At 42.0% G+C, this 18,942-nt stretch overlaps 1 protein-coding gene across 1 annotated transcript in view; it reads right to left on the bottom strand.

Annotated features, from left to right (window-relative positions):
- Nucleotides 1–18,942, bottom strand: part of LOC124555261 (thrombospondin type-1 domain-containing protein 7A-like) — a 1,197,505-nt gene that overhangs the window by 364,553 nt on the left and 814,010 nt on the right. The window contains exon 10 of the mRNA XM_047129129.1: nt 1,744–1,926. Coding sequence (XP_046985085.1) covers nt 1,744–1,926 — 183 coding nt within the window. The remainder of the gene's footprint in view (nt 1–1,743; nt 1,927–18,942) is intronic.

The following is an 18,942-nucleotide window of genomic DNA, read 5'->3' as shown; positions in this document are numbered from 1 at the left end:
AAATGATGAAAGTAAAAACAAATGTTGTCGCTTACTACATTTTCACTGTTCATTCAGTAGAACTGCCACATAATTTATTACGTCTTTACTGCTAACTGTATTCGTGACACATTTTGCAGACAGTATTCATTTATACCACTGAATACACCAGCAAAATTGTATCATTGTACGACACGTAGTTCAGGAGATTTGGCATCAGATACTGAGATGCGTACAAAACTACGGCATCATGCGTGGCGGTTTAATTTATTACTTCTTTACTTACTAAATCTATTCGCAACAAATTTCACAGATGGTATCCACATATATCGCTGAATGTACCTACAAAAATATGTCATTTTACGACACACAATTCTCGGTGTATGACGTCAATTACTGACATGCGTGGAAATGAAACAGCAGGTCGCAATTCACTAGAGATACACGTGAAATACACGTACAAATACGTGTAAGATACATGAAATATATTTGACATGTTCCTACGCAGTCGAAGCCACGGGTAGGAAACTGATTTCATCCAAATTTGGTTCACTCATTAGTTACGATATGGAAAGAAATACTGTGGTGGGAATAACCACCGGGCTCCTCATGGGATGAGCATGTTAACGTGGAGAGAGGAGGAGCAGCATACCTGTCACCGTGGTAAGTTCCTATGGGGCCAAACTGCTGAGGTCATCAAAATGGTTCAAATGGCTCTGAGCACTATGGGACTTAACATATTAGGTCATCAGTCCCCTATAACTTAGAACTACTTAAACCTAACTAACCTAAGGACATCACACACATCCATGCCCGAGGCAGGATTCGATCCTGCGACCGTAGCAGTCCCGCGGGTCCGGACTGAAGCGCCTAGAACCGCACGGCCACCGCGGCCGGCACTGAGGTCATTGGCCCCTAGTCTTACACACTACTTAATCTAACTTAAACTAACTTTCGCTAAGGGCGACACATACACACATGTCCGAGGGAGGACTCGAACCTGCGACAGGAGGGGGGAGGGGGGGGGAGGGGGAGAGCCGTGCAAACTGTGGCAATGCGCCTGAGACAGCTTCGCTACCCCGCGGGGCGAGGAAGAGGAGGAGATGGATATAGGGGGAAGGAGCAGATAGACAGAGGGGGGGGGGGGAGAGTGAATGGACAGCGATAGTGGGGAGAAGGAAATGGACAGAGAGAGGAGAAAGATGAGATGGTGGGACGGCGGGAGGGGGGGGGGCTAGAAGTGGTGGATAGAGAGAGGTAGTGAACATAGATGGTGTGGATGAGGGGGTGAACAGAGGGGGAAGGAGGAGATGGACCAAAAGGAGGTTAGAATAAATACACACCTGGGCAAAGCCTTGTACTTAGCTAGTTACAAACAAAGAAAGATCAGAGGAGAAGGACTGAACTGTTGCGGTTTGCTTGCTGGCTACGAGGTGAGTGGAGTGATACAAATTGATGAATCTTTCAATGTATCTGCACTGCAGATTTTCATGGAACAGAAACGTTAGAGACGGCGACGGCTAATTGTAGGCTGAACTTGTTACAAGTGCGTGAAAAAAAAGCAGTTAACGATTACCATATGCGTTTAGTTGAAGCTGACCCATACTATATGTATCGAAAGTAAAATAGCCGTGACGTTATAAGGGGAATAATAACGTTAATAATCAGTAACATAACAGTCTGAGTAAATTACAATCACACTTACAATAATGTTGTGCTTTACAGGCAATGTCAATAATCCAGAGAGAAGTTGAAGAGCATTACCTTTGCACAGTGGGCAGCGGTACGAACGACGAGCACAGCTCTGAGCGCACGGGTTTTGAACCCGCGATCGTGACGCAAGCTACATCCCGTAACTGCACACCGCCGCCACACTCGACTTCCATCTTGCGCTCTTCGTCATCTACGACCATACAAGCACTCCAGTGGGAAGCCAGCCAGCGGTATCTGCAACAAAGCCGGGCCGTACACTCACCATCAAAGGCATATCGACTCATGAAGAGCACCACCTAATCAGTGCCACGTTCTGACGGGGAACATGTTAACCCACTGTATTAACACACTGTATGCGCCAAAGACATAGCACTCACGCACACATACACACACACACACACACACACACACACTGAGGCACACACGCTCATACGCGCACACTTGAGTGCGCGCGCACCTGCATGCTTTAGGTACTATAGATTAGTAAGTTTCAGTATAATGTATTCGGAAAAATGTTCAACTTCTATAAAGCACTAAAGGGAAATGAAACGTATTACTTATTCAGTGGTGAATTAAATGTGTTCTTTCTCTACCTCTTCCAGACGAAATTTCCGCTTCATATTTCAAAATTATCTGTGACTATAGAAGTCGAGAATGAATGCATTCTTCACTGTAGACGGAAATAATTTTTAAATTCGTTTTGAATTATTTTATGGGTTCGAAGTTATTACTTTCCAGCGAATCAGTTGCGTAGTTCTAATATTCCTGCTACAAGAAAATTTATGCACTGTAAGACATCATAAGAAATTTGCATGCAAGTAGAAAAACAGAAAATGCAAACTCGTTGACTGGTTCAAAAACAATATGGAGGTTTAGGGTTTATTATTCGGTTGACAACGAATTCATTAGACACGAAGGAAAAGCTGTTGTTGAGGAAGACTGGAGAAGGAACTCGACCGTCGCCTTTTGGTAGGAACCACACCGGCGTTTTCCTTACGCGAGTCTGGAAAACTACGGAAATCCTACATTTAGATGGCAAGACGGAAATGTGAACCACTGTCCTCCCGAATGCGAATCCAGTGTCTTACCACCGTGACACCTCACTCGGTCTTTAAAAATAATAGTCTTTACACTTGTAATAATAAGTCTGGTTCTAATTTTACCCAGAAAAATTTATCGTTCACTAAACTTGATTCCTTGAATTTATCCTTCCACGAGGCTGGTTTAGATATATTCCAAGAGAATGTCAGATGCAATCTTGTTACGATATTAAAAGTAAGGTCACTTACATGGGTGTGTTCTACATCAATCACTCACGACATCTACTACACGTCATTTTACAATCGTTCACGCAGTAAACATTCTTCTTTGAGTACCTATGAACTTGTTAGATGCGCGGCAACATAGGTGTTAGTCGTCGCGGTGTGAGTGCATCAGATAACATGGACGTCTCAGTGTACGTTTAAGAACTATGTTTAGCTATGTAATCAGTGTTTCATGAAGACAAAGGCAGGAAACGTACAGCTTAACCGTCGTCGATATCGAGATTGTTATAGATGGAATACTACGAGGGGCGTTCAATAAGTAATGCAAACAATATTTTCTATTCATTATTCCAATAAACCAATTATTACCCACTCTATTGGCTGCAAAACTATATTTTTCAACAATATATCTGTTCAATGCGAAGGCCATACGCCATGTTACTGGGAGGGCCTGTACGACCATATGGTACTACTCTACTAGTCAACTTCAGAGTCAACGTTTTCTGCATCAGTAACGTCCCTATCATTTATGTATTGCTCCCCGCAGAGTGCATCCTTCATTGAGCCAAACAGATGGAAGTCAGAAGGCGCGAGATACGAGCTGTAGGGTGGACGAGGTGGAACAGTCCAGTAGTTTTGTAGGCTACTCTCGGGTGCGCAGTTTTGTATGAGGCCTATCGTTGTCATGGAGAGATTAGTTTGCATTTTTGTGGCAGCGAACATGCTGAAGTTGATTTTTCACTTTCCTGAGAACAGCACAATGCACTTCAGAATTGATCGTTGGACCATGACTGAGTATATAAAACAGGATAGCCCCTTAAGAGCCCCAGAAGACCGTCAATATGAATTGTACCGGCTGAGCGTGCGGCTTTGAACTTTTTCTCCGGGAGAGAGGTGGTATGATACCAAACAATGGACTGCCATTTTGTTTTCGGTTCGAAGAGCTGAACCCGTACTCCATCGCCTGTGACTATGTTCGCAAAAAATTGTCACGATCAGCTAGCAACGCGCAAGCCCAAATGTTCTTCATTGCTCCTTATGGTATTTTGTTATGAGGCGACGAACTCAGCGGGCACGCACATTTGAGTACCCCAACTGGTGGACGAGTGTATCAGTACTATCAACAGAGACATCCAATTGTGTAGCAAGATGTTTTATTGCGATCTGTCGATCACCTCGAATAAGATTGTCCACATGTTCCAGCATAACGGGAGGCGGCTGGCCGGCACGTGGAAGATCGGACAGGTTTGCGCGACCTTGTTGCGATGATGACAGACGCCTTGCCCAACGACTTTCCATGCCTTTGTTCACTGCCAGGACGGCGAAGAGATTCTGCAAGCGCCTATGAATATCTGTAATGTTCTGGTTTTCAGATAAAAGAAACTCAGTGTAGCCTCTCTGCTTGGAATGCTCCTCCGCTATAGACGCTATTTTGAAGGCTCTGTATAGCGCCGTTAGCTACCGGAACTTCATGAAACTATAGGGGCTGAAGCGGGACTATTCCACGATGTCGCACAAGAGATTCCGCATTTTTTCAGCCGAAACTGGCCGAGGAAAAAAGTGGTGCATTACTTATTGAACGGCCCTGGCACGAGGGCGTAGTGAAAATAATGCCTCCAAATTTTTTATGGGAAAACATTTAAACAAAAGAATCGTTACTAATATGTCCACATCTTTATTCATCATGTCTACATATTTATTTCTCAACATAGTCGCCCCTGCAATGAACCCATTTCTTCCAACGAGGGACCAATTTGTAGATACCGTCACTGTAGACTGATTGTTTTTTTTCTGACAGACCTACAACCTCGCCTTTGTTTGCACCGCTACATCACTATCAAAGTGAAGTTCTCGAAGATGTCCTTTAGCTTTTGGAAACAGATGAAAATCGATGGGTCCAAGTCGGGCCTGTACGGAGGACGATAGACGACAGCGAACCCCCGGCGTTGGGTTGTTGCAGATGTCCCAGCGCTCAGGTGTCGTCTGGCATTGTCATGCTGGAGGGGAGGGTCCTGGGCGAACTTCTTCTGCGGTTAGAAACTCGATTACAACACGCTGTTTCTCAGGAACTAGCATAGTTACGCTACACACCGCCATGTTACACTCTAAAATTCGAGACCTTTAGCAGCGAAGGGCTGTAAATATATAGGTGTGAATAATAAAGATGTAGAAGTTTAATAAATTTCGTTTTGTTTAACAAACACATAAAAAATTGCGAGGCTCACTTTTCAGAACGCGCACATATTAACAGTTGGCGGGGAATGATGAAAGGAAGCAGCAGCAACGTGTTTAAGGAAACATTCAGGAATTCATCCTCATTGATTTATACAGCATGTATCATAACTAAGAGTTAAACCTGACACTGGTGAATTATTCGATTGTAGAAGTAAAAACGTTTGAGGGAACTCGGATAGCCAAGAGTGAAGTTTGCGATAGAATTGTGAATGTGTGATTACGAGCCGTCACTGACTTCAGTAAGAAGTTTCCGAGCGACTGTGTGGATACTTACATGGAAACGTGCACTGACAATGGTCTTAGAATAATTTCCGCCTCGTGAACTGTTGCAGCAGATGCTGCTTCCTAAATTGCTCATAAGCGTTAGTTTCGTGATCCTGTTGAAATTTGCTAAATTTACGTTAGTGGGTGATTGTACGGTGTACACGTAGTTGCAAATTAACTTTAAATTAAAGGACATGAAACTGCTGATAAATTTACAAGAGTGGGCGGTAGTACTGTGTAAACTTTATTTTGAAAATATAGATGAGTATAGCCAAAAAATCCTTTAATTGCCTCACGGGTAGTGATGCAGCCCAAACAATCCCAGTTACTGATCAGTGTCGTACAGTCAAGAACCATTCGCTATAGAGTATATAACAGTTTGTTGTTGCATCTTGCCGTCGCAGGACGCTCGCGCGCATGTGTAGGGTTCGCTACATGCGCATTCAGGGTAGCAGCACCTGGCTGAGGCCGATTATGAGCTACTGAGCCTTCCTGTTTGTACGTTGCTTGTTAAGTAACCAAACAATCCCTCAGTCATTCAGTCGTCAAGATGCCACCTCGACGTGTTCATCGTGTGTGTAGGTGGCGTCCTACTATTTGTAAGCCGCACACATGAGTAATTTAATGAACACAGATATAATTCAGAAGTTTCTGCGCAAAGACCGGTAACTTACATAAAATTTATAGAACTGTGGATAAATGGGCATGACGTGTTCAAGGCACAGATGACGTCAAACTTCGGCTGTCATCAAATTTTCACATCACTTGTTGTTTACCAGTAGATAGAAATAATGATTACATTTAACGACTTATTACGTATTGTACTGCCATTATAAAGAATACAACGAAAGTTATTCTACGTGAGACTCCATATGGACAATTCAGGACATTAGTCCTGGCACGATGAGACGTATCCTTTTATGCACTGTAACAAGAAGAGCATACTATTCTACTAGTTTTCCACTGTTGTTGATCGATTAACATCAAGAGATATTCATTATAAGAAAGAAGACATGCGGGTTATTTTTAGGTACAAAACTTCTCGAAAGTTGATACTGAGTCATGCAGTGGAGTAGCTACCTTGTTTCAAGAATGGTGGTTGCACAGTTCCACCACAATCGTATTGCTCAGTGACTTTCGAATGGACTGAAGGTTCTTCCCACTTCTTCATCCATTACAGAAAAGACAGTAGCTGCAATAATGAAAGTAATGGAGAAAGACACGTGTGTTTCATTCAGATAGATGAATCCTTGTTATGTCTGCACCAGCAGTTCACAATTCCGCTGTAGTGTACTTTAAAACCGTTTTGCGACTTTCTTGTAATCATGATTTAACAAATATGAGAGGTGTTCTGCATCACGTTACTTTCTACAGTTTAAGTTCAGAGAGCATGCATACCTAGAACAGTCATCCAAAATATTGTTGCCTGTTATGTATATCGCCAGAAAAGACCATTAAGATAAAACTAGAGAGATTCGAGACCGCACGGAAGCTAAACAGCAATCGTTCTTCCCGCGAACAACACGCGACTGAAACAGGGAAAGATGGACGTGACACTGGTACACAAAATACCCTTTGCCTCACATCACAACGTGGCTTGTGGAGTATAGATGTCGGTGTAGCTGCAGAAATGGAGATTATAAATTCTTTATGACGTATATAGAATAAATAAGAATAGGCTTCCAAAGAAAATTTAAGCTTTCTTTTACCAGTGAAACATCGCAAGAATCAGGTTTTTCAGGACCGGATGACATTACTGCTGGTAAAACGCGTGATCCACGAAACTCTTCTGTTCTTAACGTATCGTCCAGAACTGCGCTAGACATCTTCAGAGGCGTTGCTCAACGGAGGAGCAACACCTGTGGAGATGTCCAGCAGAGTCCCGGACGAATCGTTAGGAACAGAATATTATTGTTGGCCACGAACTTACACCCCGAAAGATTTACGAGTAGCGATCGCAAGAATCGACAAACAGAAGTTAATGAAGATGTAAAGAAAACGGGTATTCACTGAAATATTATCCTTGCCAGACTAAACTACAGAACTGTGGTTCACAAACAAAGAATTGCTGAGAAATTCACCCGAAAAAAAAGCGGTTTGAATACAATATGCAACAAAATAACTTCTATGAAAAGAAACAGCGGCTAATGTCAAAAAAAAAAAAAAAAAAAAAAAAACAAAATGAACTTGAAGGTGAGAAACAAGTTTTTGAAAAACTGTTCACAAATCAGCACGGTTTTTGAAAGCACCGCTTTCCCTTTTCTCATATGATATTTTGCAGACAATGGATGAAGGACAACAGGCAGATTCTGTATGCTTACATTTCCGGTGTGGTTTGACAGGGCGCCGCACTGCAGACTATTGACGAAAGTCCGAGCTTACGGACTAGGTTCCCCGATATGTGAATGGCTCGAAGACTTCTGAACTAATAGAACTCAGTAAGCTGACCTCGACGGCGAGTGTTCATGAGAAACAAGGGTGCCGGTCGAAGTGCCCCAGGGAAGTGCTATAGGACCACTCTTATTCTCTATATACATAAATGATCTGACGGACAGGGTGAGAAGCAACTTACGGCTTTTTGCTGATGACGTTGTGGTGTATGAGTAGATTTCGTCGTTGAATGACTGTAGGTGGATGCACGATGACTTAGACAGAATTTCTAGATCGTGTGATGAATGGCAGGTTGCTCTAATTGTAGAAAAATGTAAGTTAATTAGGATTAGCAGAAGAAACAATCATGTGACATTTGAAAAAGCATCAGTTGTGTGCTGCTTGACACAGTCACATCGATTAAATAACTAGGTGTAATATTGCGAAACAACATGAAATGGAACGCGCACGTCAGGTTGATAGTAGGGAAGGCGATTGGTCATCTTTATGGGAGAATTTTAGGAAAATGTAGTTCACCTATAAAGGAGTCTGCGTATAGAACACTAGTGCGTCCCATTCTTGAGTGCTGCTCGAGTGAGTGGGATCCGTAACAGGTAGGATGGAAGGAAGACATCGAAGCAGTTCAGAGGCATGCTGCTATATTTGTTACCGGTAGTTTCGGTCAGCACGCCAGTACTACCATATTACGGAGATGCTTCGATAACTCAAATGGGAATCGCTGGAGAGAAGAGGACTCTCTTTTTGGGAGGCACTATTGAGGCAATTTATAGAACAGACATTTGAGGCCACTGCAGAACGCTTCTATTGTCACCAATGGACATTTCGTGTAAGGACCCCGAAGGTAAGATGACAGAAATTAGGGCTCGTATGGTGGCTTACAGTCAGTCACTTTTCCCCGGCTCTGTTTGCGAGTGGAACAAGGAAGGAAATGACTAGTTGTGGCACGAAAACGTCGTGGAACCAGCAAACGAGAAAAAAATTCTTAGTAAAGAACGTAATGAAGCTAAGAGCTCAAATTGATGGGCATTCGACATGAGTCGTTGTTTAAGTTATGAGTGCAGTGATGTGGAAAGAAGCAACTGTAGAAAACATAAGGCAGATCTTAACTTAACGTGGGATGCGCAGTACTGAAATGAAGAGGATAACTGGTAATCGACAGCAATAAAGAACTGTTGATGATCATTACAACACAAGAGAGTGTGTAGAAACTTTGCTGGTTGTGGATGGAGCAGGGCATCCGTCATGAAGTTCCAGAGGAACACTGGCGGCTTTCGTTCGAATTGGTTTAGGACAACCATTGAAAATTCATCTCCTCTCGAACAGTAGCCTCTCTTAACTAGCATTTATCTTGTCGTTTGTGATCCGCTGTTTCCAAGATTTGGCAAGTTTATTTTGTTTACCACCTGTCTGTGTATCGGATTTTCTGGTGCTGAGATTGTGGAACACTGCAGTATTTCCCTAAACGAGTGTGGAAAACGAACTAAAAACTATATTCAGATTGACCGGTATACAAAACCAACGATGTTAATTCTCCGCGAGGATACTAGCAAAGTGTTGCGTGCGTATCTCCCTTCCTAGGAAAATAGCGTTCTAAGCGTTTAGCCATGCGAGTAGGTCTCGTGTAGAACACTATGCTTCCTCAAGACTTTAATCATTATGTTCATATTCAAACTCTATTCATCTAAGTATAAAAGCCAGCCACCTCATACTGAATATTTTTACTCACATCTTCGATGCAAAACAGCATCGAATTATTCCTCAAACAATTTAGAAGAATCAAGGAAAGCGAGAATAGCGAGGGGCGTTCAGTAAGTAACGCAACACAATTTTTGTCTAAGCCAATTTCGGTTGAAAAAATGCGGAATTTCTTGTGGAACATCATGGAATATTTCCGCTCCAGCCCCTACAGTTTCATGAAGTTCCGATAGCTGGTGGCGCTATAAGTAACCTTCAAAATGGCGTCTGTAACAGTGGTGCATTCCAAGCAGAGAGCTGTCATTTAGTTTCTTTTGGGTGAAAACCAGAACATTGCAGCTATTCATAGGCGCTTGCAGAATGTCTACGGAGACCTGGCAGTGAACAAAGGCATGGTGAGTTGTTGGACCAGGCGCCTTTCACCATCGCAACAAACCGGTACGCAGCTGTGACTCCTTGCAGTGCTGGAATGTGTGGAAACTCTCATTCGAGGCAAAAGAGAGAAATAAGTGTAGAAATTTTGTGAATAGTTTCGTAGATCTTGGGCTACATCTCTCTCAATTTTCCAGACAGATTTTTCTATGGCACAAAGTTTCAACAGGGAAAAAAAAGAATACAACTGGAAGATGCAACCTAAAATAAGAGACACTGGTCGTTTTTGGAACAAAGGTGTGCACTTGATGTTCTCAGAGATCGTACGAAATCACGGAAGTCTGCATGGAAGAAAATAAATATAATTATTACCTGCTTAGTATGTCCCAGTCGCAAATAAATGTTACATTTGTTTTCCTTCAAGCACTTAATTTCCGTTTGGGGGGTCATATAACTAATATGTTAAACATTATATAATGTCTCTGTTAATTCCAGCAACGGAGTGAGTTTACAGTTCGAAATAACAGTAAAACAGAGTTAAGTAGCTGTTGTTTCGCTTTGTGAGCATCTGCAAAAATGTTGACATGTTAGTAAACTCTCATAAAAAGCGCCTGCAATTTCAAATGGCATATTCATGCACTATCGAAGAGAAAGGACAGTGCTAAGCCCGTGTCATTTTATTTGTCACCATGTTTTGTGCTCCGCTAGCTGCAGGATTGTCGTTTGAATGACACAAACGTTACATTCCACTTAGCGACTCTGTTCTCGTGGTGTACCCTAAAATGGCGGAGTTAAAAATGTGTTCTCTGCTTTAAGTACTGCCCGACGTGCCGGTGACAGTGCTGGAAACTTTAAGGTCTTCGTGAGGTACTTGCGCCAGAATTTTACGCCCTAATCTGAATTCCAATACGACTTCATCCGTGTAAGGTCTAGAGATGCCAGAGTGAACTCAGCAGAAATGGAAAATTCTCGAGCAGGATTGGTTCGAAGAGCCTTCTGAAAAATCTTAATTAACAGGAAGTTTCTGTTCCCTGTGGACGCCCTTCATTTAAAGCGCTTCGGAGCAGACACGCTCCCGTAATGTGTGCGTTTAAATAGTTCGCGGTTAGTTTCTCTCAACGAGCAGTTTCATCTTCAGAATTGAATTTGGGTAATGGCCACAGTAATAGTTACTATGAGGACCTGCTTCGACATATAGGTCCCTGGTGTCGAAGACGTACACAAAATGCGTAGTTCGGATAGAAAATGTAAAATAATATAGTCACATACGATAAAAAAATATTGCCGTAGACTTAGGTATACGTCACGGGCCTCTCACTTTCCTTCCAAACGATGTATATGTTCAAATATGTGGTAAAGCCAATTTACGTTCTCTGTATATTTAATGATCATATTGTATTCCATTCCAGTTGAAAAGTATTGAAGCAACCTATTACATCATGGAGCCGAAAGAGATTTTTGCATTTTGTCAACAGTGTTGTCACTAATCTTCAAAACGGCCATATTTATCCTTACGCAACTAATAGATGGTCACAGTGCCGATGAGTTGTGTCATCATATAGATGGTGGAGGCAGTAAGCCGAAAACAAATTACTTCAGTTATTGCCTGATCGTGAACAAGACTGATTATATCTATCTGACTGGCGGCCATCGGGATTCCCATTGCGCAGTAACCAGTAAATATGTGCTCGATGACACTAATTCTTATGTCTCAAGTCTGATACTATGATTGAAATTTCTGTTTCGTAGTGTGTAAATTCATACAAATGTGTAAATTCTCACGTGTTTCATACGGCACCCATCATGTACGTGAAATGACAGTTTGTTTCCCGTTACAAGCAAAATCATTTTTAAAGCGGAATTTTCTGTGCCCATTCCACAGAAAGATCACAAATTTGTCTACCGCTATATTCGGGTTATTGATATGTGTTACAGGGGAACCAAAAACTAAAGAACAACCAGTACCTCGGTGGTGACTGAATAACGCTGCATCATATCGTAGAAGCAAGTAGACAGCGTGGAGCGCATCCTAACACGAGTCTGAGTTATGCTACTGTGCTATTCAGTCGCTATGAAGGATTTAGTGTACTGGTTATTCTTTGTGTAACAGAGCTAAAAACTATGTATGTAAGTATGTAATTTTGTAAAGAAAAGTCTAACAACCAAGTTGCTGCGCCCTTTTGTTGTTTATCATCAGTGGTGGGACATCAGAGTAAAAGGCTTTCGCCATGTGATATTCGGTTTAACGCCAATTGTGTGCTGATACGTCGTTCCGCATATCGCGTGTCGCAGCCTGAAGGTGCCACATGAAAGAATCTCTCACTTATCCTGGTATCTGTCTGTGCCGATAGACGTAGAAGTAGAAAACTTCGAGACGAAGAATGAGGAAAAGTTATTTTGCTGGTAAAACTGGTGCAGTCAGAAATAAAATTATAGAAAAAGAATTAAATAACGTTATGTAGCTAGCAAATGTTATTTATTTGCCGCTAACTGTAACTCTCGATACATTTATATAAGCTCACCAGATAAAATGTTATTCAATCCTTTGAGGAGCAATGATGGTGGCTCTGGAGTTCAGTAGATAGCGTAGAATTGATACCAGCATGTCATGTGACCCTATACAGTTAATGTACATCATGTAAGTTAAGTGCAGTGTATATGCCACTCGGTTGTTTGAATCAGTACCGTGAGATGGATCAACTTTGAGATGTGCCAGAATTGCATCTGTCGTGTTTGGACATCTCTATGACCAAACTATAAATGAAGTTGCCCCATTGTTGATATCTTGGAAGATGGGGATGAACACAGCCCACTCACCATGAAGATTTAATACAGAGGAAAACATTTTGTTGCTGAAGTTGTACAAATAAGCTTTCTTCATGAATAAACCCAAGTCATGGTACCAAAAACATCCCCAAAGTATCACAGAATAATCTCCAATCCAAAGTTCTTGCATGGTTTGTAGAGAGGCCAAATCGTGACCTGTCTGTGCACTCGACGCCTTGCATCATCTGAAGAAAGGCCAAAACGTGTCCCGTCGGTGCACGCAACTCCTTGGATCATTTATAGAGAGGCCAAATCGTGACCTGTCTGCGCACTCGACACCTTGTATCATACATAGAGAGGCCAAAACGTGATCCGTCGGTGCACTTGAACGGTCACTAGAGGCTGTGCATCGTTTGAAAAGAGAATATATCGTCACCTATCTGTACACTCGACGCCGTGCATCATTTTGAAAGGAGCTCAAATCGTTATCTGTCGGTGCTGTCGATGCATTGCATCATTTGAAAAGACGCAAAATCGTGACCTGTAGGTGCAATCGACACCTATCATCTGAAAAGAGGCCTAATCGTTACATGTCGGATCACGCTACATGCTTCCACTCAGCTACTTCCAACTTCTGGCTTTTTTGGTCCAATGGAGACTTATAGCTTCATGCGTCAATGTGAGCGATGCGTCTTAGTGAGGCACATAGCTCTAAATACCCATTGCACGAAGTTCCTCAGTTCCCTTAGCAATGTTCGTTGGGAAACTTGTTCAGATGGAGCAACATTCACTGACAGCAGCAATTCTCGACCGATTTAAAACCAATTATTGCTGAAAAGGTACGACACTCTTCCTCGGTTGCTGTTGGGTAGGATCTTTTTGCGACCACTGTGCATATGGCTGAGAGTTTATGTCATTCCTTGTAGACACGTTGCAAAATCCACATAGATACATCAAGAAATCGTGCAGTTTCATTTATAGATTTGTCATCGGCACGTTCAAAAATTAAAGTTCCTTTGTACCATTATATCACGTCTCCAAGACGGCTCATCTTATATGCACCGATTCCGTACAACTGACAGTTCACTGTCATGTCCTACATCAGCAGTGGAGGACCTGATCACAATCTGATATGAGTTTTATACCATGCACATCTCTCCAAGGCGACCAGTGTGCTCTTCTAAAGGTGTGAACCATTTTTCATAGTGTGGGTTTATTACAGCAGCTGAACCTCCAGGCACCTGGAAAAAATTACCACCGTTTTTTGTGGTCTTTATGGATAGAGCCGCCTGACCAGAACCTTCACAAGAGCCCAAATACAGTATCAGTAGTCGGAGAGGCCGTAAGAGAAGCTATATGTAAATTGAACAATGAGTTAACAAAGGGCAGAAAGGATTTGTGTATGGAATTTGGATCGAGGAGTAATATAAGTGAAACAAACAGGAAAATGGAGATTGAATTAGACACTAACATAGACGCAGATAAACTACGTGATCAAAAGTATCCGGAAACCCCCAAAAACTTGCGTTTCTCGTATTAGGTGCATTGTGCTGCCACCTACTGCCAGGTACTCCATACCTGCGACCTTGTAGTCATTATACATCGTGAGAGAGCAGAATGGAGCGCTCCGCGGAACTCACTGACTTCGAACGTGTCACTTGTGTCATACGTCTGTACGCAAGATTTCCACACTCCTAAACATCACTAGGTCCACTGTTTCCGTTGTGATAGTGAAGTGGAAACGTGAAGGGACGCGTGCAGCATAAAGATCGTACAGGCCGACCTCGTCTGTTGACTGACACAGGCCGTCGACAGTTGAAGAAGGTCGTCATGTGTAACTGGCAGACATCTATCCAGACCATCACACAGGAATTCCAAACTGCATCAGGATCCACTGCAAGTATTATGACAGTTAGGCGGTGGGTTAGAAACCTGGATTTCATGATCGAGCGGCTGCTTGTGAGCCCACGCACCTTGCCGGTAAATGCCAAACGACGTATAGCTTGGTGTAAGGAGCATAAACATTGGAGGATTGAACAGTGGAAAAACGTTGAGCGGAGTGACGAATCACGGTACATAATGTGGCGAACCTATGGCAGGGTGTGGGTATCGTGAATACCCGGTGAACGTCATCTGGCAGTGTGTGTACTGCCAGCAGTAAAATTCGGAGGCGGTAGTTTATGGCGTGGTCGTGTTTTTCATGGAGGGGGCTCGCACTCCTTGTTCTTTTGCGTGGCACTATCACAGCACAGGCCTACATTGATGTTTTAAGCATCTTCTTACTTCCCACTATTGAAGACCAATTTGGGGATGGCGATTGCATCTTTCAACACGATCGAGCAACTTTTTGTAATGCACGGCCTGTGGCGGAGAGGTTACACAACAATAACATCCCTGTAATGGACTGGCCTGCACAGAGTCCTGACCTGAATCCTATACAACACCTTTGGGATGTTTTGGAACGGCGACTTCGTGCGAGGACTCACCGACCGACATCGATTCCTCTCCTCAGTGCAGCATTCCGCGAAGAATGGGCTGCAATTCCCCAAGATACCTTCGAGAGCCTGATTGCACGTATGCCTGCGAGGGTGGAAGCTGCCATCAAGGCTAAGGGTGGGCCAACACCATATTGAATTCCAGCATTACGGATGGAGGGCGCCACGAACTTGTACGTCATTTTCAGCCAGGTGTTCGGATACTTCTGATCACATAGTGCAAGCTGAAAAGTGGAGAGAGTGTAATAATCAGAGGAATAAGTTTACATATATAATTAGACAGTTATATGATATATGAATGTATCTTAAATAGGCCAGTTTACTCTGAATCTTTATCTAAAACGCTCATCAACTGCACAATGAAGCAGCCGAGTATACACATAACGCCAAATGTAAATACGCATGGTGATTTTTATTAAAGGCAAACATGAGAAAGTATTACAATCTATGTCTATCGGTGAAATAGTGCAACAAGAGATGCCAGCATTACGTAATAGAATTCTTAATATAAAACTGAAGGCAAAGAAAAAGTCGTGTGACTAGGGCATCCCGTCGCGTAGACCGTGCTCCTGGTGCAAGTCTTTCGATTTGACGCCACTTCGGTGACTTGCGCGTCGATGAGGATGAAATGATGATTAGGACAACACAACACCATGTCCCTGAGCGGAGAAAATCTCCGACCCAGCCGGCAATCGAACCAGGGTCCTTAGGATTGACATTCTGTCGCACTGACCACTCAGCTACCGGGGGCGGACAAGGCAAGAAATGAAATGTCAAAATATGGGCCGCACGGGATTAGCCGAGCGGTCTAAGGCGCAGCAGTCATGGGCTGTGGGGCTGGTCCCGTCGGAGATTCGAGCCCTCCCTCGGGCATGAGTGTGTGTGTTTGTCCTTAGGATAATTTAGGTTAAGTAGTGTGTAAGTTTAGAGACTGATGACCTTAGCAGTTAAGTCGCAAAAGGTTCTCACAGATTTTTTCAAAATATGGACTATCTAGTTTGCTTAGATTTAGAATTCTTTACTGGTGTTTCGGGGATGTAAATGCACACAACTTCATATGAGTGAAATTATATGGATGATTATGGAATTCACTGCAGCCAGTTATCAAATAACGTTTCTGATACATGAACTGCTGTTTTTCATTAGTCAAACTGAACAGTTGGTCTGCCAATCCCGAAAGTTAGGATTTAGATGTAGATTGCCAGTTCGGTACGATCATGTTACAGAAATTTTGTATTTCCATGTCTATACGTATACACGGAATCAGTCTGTTCAAGTTCTAGATGGGATGTCAGAAAGGATGATAGGTTTTAGTTACAATAAATAAAATTAAGGAATTCTGAAGCTTGATAATGAAGTTGCAGCGACTGAAGAATACTACGAGAATTTTATACGTATTACTGAAAGGAATGTAGGAAAGATCATGTCGTGGAAAGCACAGATCTACGTGAGGGGAAGAGCCGTACTGCATGGTGGGATACAAACAGAAGACTCTAATAACATCATGTGCCATAGTAGTGCAAGTCACATAATGATAACATAAAAATCCTTCCATTAATTTACTTTCTGTTTTTCTTTCTTCTCAGCCACTGACATACAGTTTTTTTAAAATAAGAAATATGATAACTACAACGGGAAATGAAGATCTCGCCATTCTAAGAAGTGTTGGAAAAAAAAATTGTTGTGAAACATACAATTTTTTAAAATAAGAAATATGTTAACTACAGCAGGAAATGAAGATCTCGCCATTCTAGGAAGTGTTGGGAAAAAATTGTTGTGAAACTTGGAAACATTGTCAGCTTAAATTTAGACAGACAGAATCACGGAAAATGGTTTCACTGCAATTGATTTATGTTGAGTAACATTCTAGACGAGCTTGATGTCAACAGATTGTTGCTTTACCTAAGTGGATTTGTTAAATTATGTATTACGTTACGAAACGGAGTAGACTACATGTTTACAGAAGGATAGTAAATACGCCATAATGACTTTGGAGCCACGTCGCTCCCGAAAGTGGTATCCTCGTAGAGCGACTCGCATCTCGCATGGGTGTTCCGTGGAGAGTATTGACGAAATCGATAAGCCCCACTTGAAGCTCATTGGTAGGACGGTCTTGTTTAGCCCCGCTCCCCTCTGCCCAACGAGTAAATCTCTCCCGCTTGGCAAAGAGGCTGCTCTCGCGGAATGCTTTGCGCGCAATATGATACGAGCAACGCAGGGCAGCCACTTTATATTTGGTTATTATTTTTCTTTAGTCTCATGATTTACTGCAGAAAATTGTCATTGCCTCATCACAGTGTAGACTATCAAATACTATATTCTGTTAGTAGTTGTAGTAGTAGTAGTAGTAGTAGTAATATTAATCATCCCTGGATCACTGTTACGAGGAAATTCTAGATATCATGATATTATGTTTTAAGAAAAAAAAGCATAACTGATATGTACAGTATTTATATAGTTGATCAAGGATGAGCCATACAGTAGAAACCATTCCGTAATTTGACTGAAATAGTTTAGAGAAACCACGGAAAACTTAAATCAGGATAGCCGGTTGGAGAATGGAGCCTTTATACTCCCCAGTACTAGGTCAGTCTATTCAAAACAGAGTATCCTCATTCGGCTTATCCCTAGTGTACAATACCATGTCACAAAGAAGTTATTTGATAATGTAAACAGCTCGTGCTCCACTATTCATTTATTTCTCTATTAATAATTGTCGACACTGTACACTTTATGTAACATTTCACACGCCATCAGCAGACATCACGATCATGGCGATGATGTTTGGCTATCATTTCGTAAGCCACAACTTACCATTTGCTTTCCGGAAAAATACAGTCAGCATCCGTCCATAATGGGTGAGAAGTGGAGCTCAGAAAGAGCATAAGATGTTACTCGTAGCAACTGCTGAGCCTTGGAGTATGGTTAAAAAAAAACTTTATAGCAAGAAAATATGGTGTGCATGACAAGATGTTTCATTATTATGATTATGATTATTATTTACGCGAATTACATTTTTGGCTAATCCCATAGTCTGCATTATCCAAACATTGCTTTGTTAATGATATTAGGCAAAATGCTTGAAGAATAATGGTACATATACATATTCTCATTTTGAAGAAAAAAATGGGAATTTTACGTCTGAAAAATGGCTTATTTGAAGTGAAGCACCATAGGATTCTTGCAAGTAAAACACAGACTGGTTTAAAAACGGTTATTTGAAAAAAGTTGCCATTTTCATTATTTTTTGTGGCTCATGTAATCGAATGTTTGGACATTGTTGCTTACCCAAATGAATCGAAACACTTTCTATGTGAATATGTTAAGCTACCAGTCTATGTAAATATCTCACACAGTGTAATGTTTGTACTTATGCTTAGGAAAGTTTCATCGCACATGATGCAATGGAATGTTCTACGTTTGCAATCAAATCCTGAGTAATTACTTGTTTGGATTAGGGGGCACTACGACTACGCCATTACCGCATATGTATTCGTAAGCATGGACAACAGTCACAACGGGATTTGTATAACAATTTTGAGAGATAGCAGCGTCTGACTATAAATTGTACTAGATCAGTGTTGCGTTGCATAAATGATTCAAACCCTCTACGTGAATTATTTTTGCTGTCACGCTAGCGTTGACGATAATCACCAGTGTTCTATGAAATTGTTTTGTAGCACTAACCGCGAGTAACAAAAAATAAACGCTCGTTAATAATTTTTGTGGAACCATTAACGTCAAGCAAATCGATATCAGCGTCCCTC

The sequence above is a fragment of the Schistocerca americana genome, chromosome X (assembly GCF_021461395.2).
Source record: "Schistocerca americana isolate TAMUIC-IGC-003095 chromosome X, iqSchAmer2.1, whole genome shotgun sequence".
Classification (NCBI taxonomy): Eukaryota; Metazoa; Arthropoda; class Insecta; order Orthoptera; family Acrididae; genus Schistocerca; species Schistocerca americana.
The sequence above is the reverse complement of the archived record's forward strand: the minus strand, read 5'-3'. Positions and strand labels throughout refer to the sequence as shown.